Raw genomic sequence first — 9,215 nt, forward strand, 5'->3', positions numbered from 1 at the left:
AAAAAGACATGACAATATTTTAATTTCTTTTTATGAAAAAATATTATTAATTCGCCTAATTTTTATCTTCTTGTTCTAAGTGAGGTGTTTTTTTTTTTCTTTTTTTTGGGGCTTTGCTGCACACTATCCTATTCTATACACCAAATATATTTTTAATTTTTTTGCTTTATTCTTACTAAACTAATAAACTAATCATAATTTATATACCATATATTTAATAAGGAAATAATAAAAAAAAATTATGTATGATATGTGGTGTATAGATAATGAGTAAAAAAATTTTCATTATTTATTATGTGTAAAAAATAAAAAATCGAGTGCATGTGTCACAGTTCAATAAATAAATAATTATATATCATTATTATGGCACTATTGGAATATGAAAGATGTTTTAACCACTAAAAGATCTTATAAAATATTTATAAATATTTAATATGTCTTAATGTGATATGCTAAATTATAAAACTATATTTATTATAAAATATATATCATATATATTATATAAAATCATATTAGTTTATAAATTTAATTTTATAAAATACCTTAATTTGTCGCTATAGCTTTTTCTTAAATATTTGGCTAGACATTCATAATTTCGTAGTCGAGTCGGTCACATGATTCACACCATCAAGAAATCAAGGGGTACCAATAAAAAAGAAAGAAAGGTAAAGGCGGGGGTGATGGGAATATTTGCCTGCCACAAGGTTCTAAAGTAAAGGTACGAAGGATTTCTTAGTTTGCTGGGTAAGGCATAAATGTAAATGGTGATCAGAAACATGAAACACGACCTATAAAGTACAAACGTTCTTCACGATCAATCCTCTGGCCCTTAACACGTAAACATAAAACCCGAACTGACCTACATGCATGCGTAATGGTACATACAAACTTCAATTTAATTTTAAAAGAGACTTTCAGCTACTTTTAAGTGATTGTTCGGGAAGTACTATATATATATATATATGTTTTGTTCCTCGATTGCATTGCACCAGAGTGGGGGCGATGAATATATAGCTAGCTTGTTCATGTCTAAGTGTCGAACTAAAAGCCAGTACCTATGATCTTTCTGGTTGCCTTGGCATGCCTAGCTAGTATATATTCAAACATCTCATACATATCCAACATTTTGTTCTCAATTTGGTCTAATACAGTAAAAGCAAGCATGCACGTATACCGAGGCCGTGAGGCATGCATTAAAGAACTACGAAAGTACAGAACCAGAGGATTAATACAGACTGCGCATGTACGTATACCGAGGCCGTGAGGCATCAAAAGAAAACAACTGCAGCAAGCAGCTCATGTTTTTGTTAATACAGTAGGTTATCTTTGGATACAGATGACTTTTTGGTACACCAATCATTTTGAATGATCCGTTCTTATTTATTGGCAGATTTGTAAAGTAGAGTTGCTCTTTTCAGAGCAAACTGACGAGCTTCTTCTTTTGGAATTAGTAAAGTGGCCAGTTTCTCCTCCACCGGCCAGATGATCTTAATTTGGAATATGAGGATGACTATCCTCCAAGTAATTGATGTTCTCAGCTAAATGCCAAGCGTAAATCATGCGCGGGTCTTTGCCAGCTTCTCAATCAAGATACACCCAGTTATATCAAAGGGCACAGCTAGCCGAATCTCAAACATCAAGACCTGCAGCGAACATTTCTTGAAATCATCATATAGTACTGGTCCAACATCAAAGGAGAATTAAGCAGCAAGCTAATGCTTTTAGAAATGAACTTTATTCTTACATTGGGATAAAGAGTCATATATATGTATATTATATATATATAAAGGGTCCTCATAGGGACATATATGCCACAAATGAGCAGTTACTTGGGAAACAATTGAGGCAACATCATGTATTCTTCTACAAAACCTGTAACTCCGACAATATCATTGGCCTTTTTTTCCCTTCTCTTCAGCGTTGCCCAGTCCTCTTGTAGTCTCCATTTCTTTGAAATGGCCAAGACTATAAACATCACGCAATGCAAGAAATTGACGACATTAGGAGCAGAATTCGGGTGGAGCGTCTCCGGCGCCAACTCCAACGAGACGCGGATTGACATAATCTTAGGAGCCAGTTTACACAGTGAAACGGGGTGGCTGGCCTGGGGGGTCAATCCGGGAAAGATGCCACAGATGGTTGGAACTAGGGCCATCATAGGCATCAGACAGCAAAACGAATCCTTAGTAATCAATACCTATAACATCACCAGAGATACCAAGCTCGGTTGCCAGCTCCTGCCTACAGAGAATATAGACGTAAAATTCTCAAGGATGGGAGTAAATTACGTAGGAGAAAAACGCTACATGATCATAAATGCAACGCTATATCTTCCTCATCAGGACTACAACGTTTCAAAGTTGAGCCACGTGTGGCAAGTTGGGCATCATGCTGAAGGCTGGCAGCCTATGATGCATGCCGCGTCTCTCCAGAATGTGGACAGCACCGAGACTCTAAACATGACCAGCGGTAATGCTCGGAGCGTTGGAAAACACCGGCATCACCTTAGACATGTAAGAAACTAATTGATTTACTTGCAAATTAGCCTTTCAAATTAAAACTATTGCATGCATTTTGGCTTTCAATTATATATATATGTTATATGTGCGTGTATATATGAACTGGTAGATCATGATATTATATATATATATATATGTGTATATATATATCTGTGCGTGTGTTAAATTTGATGCTAAGGACTAGACATGATCATAATTAATTATGGGTTTGTACTGGGAATTACTTTAATTGTAGGTGCATGGGATTCTGAACATCGTAGGGTGGGGAGTAATGTTGCCCATTGGTGTGATTGTCGCAAGGTACTGCAGGATATACCCCTTCAATATTGGAGATGACACGTGGTTTTATCTTCACGTTTCCTGTCAGATAGCTGGCTACGTTATTGGCACCACAGCCTGGGGCATTGGTTTAGGCCTTGGGCATAGTTCAAGACACTATACCTTTCGCACCCACCGGCTTCTTGGTATATTCATATTCACGTTCGCAACTTTACAAGTAAACTCTCTTAACCTATCCCTGTCGACTCTCGGTCGACGCTCCGATGACATGCTGTATTTTTTATTTTTTTATTTTTTATGTATGTATGTATGCATGTGTGTATATATTTTGTTGGTAAAATGATCTTTTGGGTTTATTAGATTTTGGCGCTCCGTTTAAAACCGAAGCCCGACGATGATTACCGCAAGCACTGGAACATGTACCATCATCTTCTTGGCTATTTACTGCTCGCTGGGATTTCTGTGAACATATTCCAAGGGATCAACATTTTGGACCATGACGGAACTTGGAAATGGGGTTACATCGGAGTGCTTGTCGCTTTCGCAGCCATTATACTGGGGTTGGAGATTTACACTTGGAAAAAATTTATATCAGATCATCGTCAGCAGTCCAGAAAGGATAGTCAAGACAACGCCGGGCCTAATCCTGTTGGCACGTCTCCAAATACAAAAGGCGGTACTCGGTAGACGGTAGTACTCCTCCAGCTTGATCAACTTAGACCAAAATCAAATCATTATCTCAACTCGGAAACCAGAAGCACAAAATGTTGTGTTTAATTGCATTTTGTTCAGGGTGTGTCGACTGCCAATAAATGGTCTATTTTTTTATTTTTTATTTCTTGGGTTATATCTTGTCCAGTTAGATAACCAGTACTTGATCTCAAAAAAAAAAAAAAAACCCAGTACTTGATCGTTTATTCTTGTCCATTAAACAGTACTGCCCACGCAGTAATATTGTTGATTTTTGGTTTTATTTCTTTAAGATAATTAAGAAGAAAACTGCTATTTATACTTAGGTAATAATATCAATATGTGCTGACATGTTATGTAATTTATATATTAAAAATTATAAAATTTAAAATTTGAACTTAAAAAAAAAATTGATAAAATTGACCTTATATATATATATAATTGTAAATACACGTAATACTAATAAGATATACAAATATTCAGCAAATTCACTGTTCTAATGATCAAAAGGTTGTATTATAAGCATCCATAATGAGTTTGACATAAAAACTATTGAAATAGAAATTAATAAAAATAAAAATATATTAAAATTTTCAGAAAAGGACTGTGAAAGATAGATAATGAAAATTAGATTTTAAAAAACTAATTACTCGAGAAAATTAATTACTAGAAACCTAAAAATAATCAGAATGAACAGTTTTTCAAACAACAAACTAAGATAATCAAATGAAAAGTCGACTTTATTTTCTAGCAGTATTTTTTAGATTGAAAAGCATATTTTAATTCACAAATATCAAAATTTTAATTGAAAGAAATATGGAGGAATTTAATTTTAAGACAAAATAGACTGATTTTATATTGACCCCTTGATTTTAAAAGATAAAGAATAAGGCCCTGTTTAGTTTTATGTACCATTTCATCTTATCTCATCTCATCTTAATATTTAAATTCTATTCAAACACAAACACTTTTCAATTTTTTAACTTTTTCATTAGAACATTATTTAATCATTACAACTTTTCTAAACTTTTAAATAAAACATAAAAAAAAATTCAAATCTTTAAAATTCTAAAATAAAAATTATATTAAAAAATTATATTCTAACAATATTATTTTACTTTTATAAGATTTTTATTCTAATTTTTTTCTCTCATTTCTAAAATTTCATAAAATATCTTAACTCAAAATTATTTCAATACTATTTACTGTTGCCCATATGACTAATACAAGAGGGAGGTGAATTGAGTTGTATTAAAAAAATAATAATTATAAATCAAATATACAATATAAAATATAAATAAAATACGAAATAACAATAAATATAAAGAGTAAGGGTAAGAGAGAAGCAAACTCAGTATGTTAACGAGGTTCGGCTACACGCACAAAGATTATATACACCCTTTTACTGATACAAGAGTTGATAGTAGGTACGTTATCAGAAAACACTCCTTAATGAGTGGAATAAGAATAATGCAGCCCAAACTATATCTCTCAAAATGAACAAAAATTAAAGTTTAATACTTAGAGAATAGATAATGAAAGTTTTGAATGAATATTGTATACTCTTAGTGTTGTAAATGTGAATCTCTCAAATTATCTATTTATAGGCATAAAAGATTTCATATTCAAATTTAAAAAGATTCACATGTCAAAGATAACATCATTTACTTTTTCAAAAACTCCAAATCTAATCTTTTACTTTTGACATATGACAAAATGAGCACATTTTACTTTTCAAAAAATTCAAACCTAATCTTTTACTTTTTGCATATGACAAAAGGAGCACACTTTACTTTTCAAAAATTTCAAACAAAATCATCTACCTTTTACATAAGTCAAAAAAAGTATCAATCACTTTTAAAAATATTCAAATAAAACATGCATATGTGAAAGATGACAATCAATCATCTTTAATATTTTTAAAATTCAACCCTTTAATCAAGGTATGCACATGTGAAAGATGACAATCAATCATCTTTCAAAATTTTCAAATTTAATTTTCAAAATATTCATGCACATGTAGAAAATATATTTTAATATTTTATGATAAAATATTAATTTTGAACCTTAATTAGAATTTTGAATTTTTAAAAGATTTACAATATTACTCTATGACTTTAATGTGAACTTGTTTCCTTCTTGCTCATACTTGTTTCCTTGATGTGCTTGACTTCATTGTGTAAACAACTTGAGTTTGAGACTTTTTTATTCTTTGAATTCATTTGTTATCATCAAAATCCATGTGTAGATATATAATTACACAAAACTTAAAACCTTGGGTTTAACATTTACAAACTACATCACTATTATTCATATATTTATCTTTTTATCTCACATCATTTGTGTAATCAAACGAGATCTAACTCTTGGTTAGTCATAAATTAGATAAATATTTTAACTAAAAAAAAATTACATAAAAATAAACCTATAAATTGATGTAACTTGAACCAATATCTAAAAACTATTTGTTTTTGCTTGTGGATGACTTCATGCATACCTATAAAAATAATTAAAATGATTTTTCTTGGTACCCAAGTTTTTTGGGTCCTTTATTTATTAGTATTAGAATAAACAAGATTTTTAGGTACCCATATGGCCCTAATAGTCATTGTATGATTTTTTCTAATAGGACAAGTATGATAATTATGATCATTTCTATTACAGAAATTGCAAATAGCATGTGACATATATGAAAAACTTGAATGATTATAATAATATCTTTTTTTGACAAAATTATTTTTATGAAAAGAATTTTAAATATTGGTATTTGATGTAGAATGATTATCAAATAAATTTTTATAAGGTTTGTATTTTTGTTTTGGCATATATCCCAAGTCTGTCTTGTCAAAAACACATTTTTTACTATCATGAAGTTTTTCAAAATTTCTTTTTCCATTCATAAAGTTTTCAACAATATTTTCTAAATCGGTTTTCTTCTTATTCAAATCAAGATTTTCATATTTCAAAATGATACTTTCTTTTCTTAAAATATCAATTTCGTTTGTTAAATAAGAATTTTTCTTTTTCAAAGCAGTATACTTGATTCCTAATTTTTCAAATTGCTCGTATACCTCTTCTAAAATATTTTACAATTCTTCATATGAAAGATCTTCAATATTATCAAGATTTGTTATTTCAATTTCAACTTTAACCATAAGATAAAAATTTGCTGATTCTCTATTACTTGCTTTACTATTTAAGCTACTTGAATTATCATTCCATATAACTTTCATTACTTTCTTACTCTTGTTTCGATCTTTCTTTAGCAGATGACAATCTGGTTTGATATGATCAGCCTTATTGCATTTATAATAAATTAAAGTGTCATTTTTACTTGAATCTTTTTTGAAGAACTTTTTCAAAGATTTCATCTGAGGAGTTTTATTTTTCTTTAAGAACCTCTAAATTCTTCTTATTATCATTGCAACTTCTTCATCTTTGTCTTCATTTTCCTCATCTTCATCATTTTCATTTTCATGAGGAACAGTTTTAAGTACCAAACTCTTCTTTAGCTTTCATTTTTCTTCTCCTCTTTTCAATGTGTACTTATAGGTGATAAGTGACTAGATGAGTTCATTTACTTCGAACTTCTTGAGGTCTCTAATTTCAAGAATCACTATCATTTTTATTCCCAGCATTTTAGTAGAGAGTTGAGAATTTTTCTTACTATCTCTACATTAGAATAAACTTTGCCAAAAGTTATCAAACTGTTTATAATGTTAGTAAAACGAGTGTGCATACTAGAAATAGATTCATTATTATTTATCTTAAACATTTCATATTCATGAGTAAGAATATAAATTTTTGATTCCTTGATTTGCGAAATTCTTTCATAAGTAACTTCCAAATTATCATAAATTTCTTTTGTCGTAGCACAAGTCATTATTCATTAAACTCATTTCCATTGAGAGCATTAAATAATAAATTCATAACAGTTAAATTCAAAGTATAAAGTCTATCGTCTTCACGATCAAACTCTTATTCTTCCTTTTTGACCTTTACTCAATCAACCACTTTTGTTGGAATATAAGGTCCATTCACAATACATTTCCAGATTTCTCGACCTTGAGCCTGAAGGAATATTTTCATTCTAACTTTTTAGAATGAGTAATTATCTCCACAAAATAGTAGAGGCCGACTGCTAGATTGATCTTTACCAAATGAAACTGCAATGATAGCCATAAGATCTTAATTTAAAAGATAGTTAATCTTATAATATAACTCTTAGTTCTGATACCAATTGTTACTGATCATAGACAACACCTATATTACCTAACAATTGTACCTACCAGACTAGCAGGCCATATTCTCTACCGGTGCACCGTCACTCATGGTCGGAGAGTCTTGCTTCGGTCATACAGTCACAAGCGAGAATTCCCATGAGTGATTTGCCTGTATGAACAGTACATGTCAACTATCTCTGATACCAATTGTTGCCTAGATGACTAATACAAGAGTGGGGTGAATTGAGTTGTATTAAAAAAAATAACAATTGTAAATCAAATATACAATATAAAATATAAACAAAATACGAAATAGCAATAAATATAAAGAGTAAGGGTAAGAGAGAAGCAAACTCAGTATGTTAACAAGGTTCGGCCCCACTGCCTACGTCCTCGCTTCAAGCTACCCCCTGAGGATTTCTAAATTCACTATATAACCTCTTTCAGGTAGAGATAGAAACCTATTACACATTTGAACAACACCGTTACAAAGGATCCGTGTAAAACACCCTTTACACTTACAATCACCTCACACATGGTGATTAAACTATTCTCTGTGTATAACACTTTCTATACGCATAAGGATTATACACACTCTTTTACTGATACAAGAGCTGATAGTGGGTAGGTTATCAGAAAACATTCCTCAATGAGTGGAATAAGAATAATACAGCGCAAACTATATCTTTCAAAATGAACAAGAATTAAGGCTCAATGCTTAGAGAAGAGAGAATGAAAGTTTTGAATGAATGTTGTATGCTTTTAGTGTTGTAAATGTGAAACTCTCAAATGATCTATTTATAGGCATATGAGATTTCATATTCAAATTTAAAAAGATTCACATGTCAAAGACAACATCATTCACTTTTTCAAAAACTTCAAACCTAATATTTTACTTTTGATATATGACAAAATGAGCACACTTTACTTTTCAAAAAAATCAAATATAATCTTTTACTTTTTGCATATGACAAAAGGAGCATATTTTACTTTTTAAAAATTTCAAACAAAATTATCTACCTTTTGCATAAATCATAAAAAACATCAATCACTTTTGAAAATATTCAAATAAAATATGTACATGTAAAAGATGACAATTAATCATTTTTAATATTTTCAAAGTTCAACCCTTTAATTAAGATATGCACATGTAAAAGATGACAATTAATCATCTTTCAAAATTTTCAAATTTAATTTTCAAAATATTCATGCACATATGAAAAATATATTTTAATGCTTTATGATAAAATATTAATTTTAAGTCTTAATTCTAATTTCGAATTTTTAAGAGATTTACAATATTACTCTATGACTTTAATGTGAACTTGTTTCATTCTTACTCATGCTTGTTTCCTTGATGTGCTTAACTTCATTGTGTAGACAACTTGAGGTTGAAACTTCTTTATTCTTTAAATTCATTTGTTATCATCAAAATCCATATGTATATATATAATTACACAAAATTTAAAATATTGGGTTTAACATTTACAAACTACATCACTAT

General features: G+C 30.2%; 1 protein-coding gene across 1 annotated transcript; it reads left to right on the forward strand.

The window, feature by feature from the left end:
* Positions 1-1,789: 1,789 nt before the first annotated feature.
* On the forward strand, positions 1,790-3,715 carry LOC122280758 (cytochrome b561 and DOMON domain-containing protein At5g35735-like). The gene is made up of 3 exons (XM_043091772.1): positions 1,790-2,513; positions 2,755-3,015; positions 3,159-3,715. Exons 1-3 carry the CDS (start codon positions 1,854-1,856, stop codon positions 3,483-3,485), a joined length of 1,248 nt encoding a protein of 415 aa, XP_042947706.1. The 5' UTR covers positions 1,790-1,853; the 3' UTR covers positions 3,486-3,715.
* The last annotated feature ends 5,500 nt before the right edge of the window (positions 3,716-9,215 follow it).

This window comes from Carya illinoinensis, chromosome 11, assembly GCF_018687715.1.
Source record: "Carya illinoinensis cultivar Pawnee chromosome 11, C.illinoinensisPawnee_v1, whole genome shotgun sequence".
Taxonomy (NCBI): Eukaryota; Viridiplantae; Streptophyta; class Magnoliopsida; order Fagales; family Juglandaceae; genus Carya; species Carya illinoinensis.

Coding starts and splice junctions, on each gene's coding strand:
- LOC122280758 (XM_043091772.1), top strand. CDS start 1,854: ATGTATTCTTCTACAAAACCTGTAACTCCGACAATATCATTGGCCTTT. Junction 2,514..2,754: donor ACCGGCATCACCTTAGACAT/GTAAGAAACTAA, acceptor CTTTAATTGTAG/GTGCATGGGATTCTGAACAT. Junction 3,016..3,158: donor TCACGTTCGCAACTTTACAA/GTAAACTCTCTT, acceptor TGGGTTTATTAG/ATTTTGGCGCTCCGTTTAAA.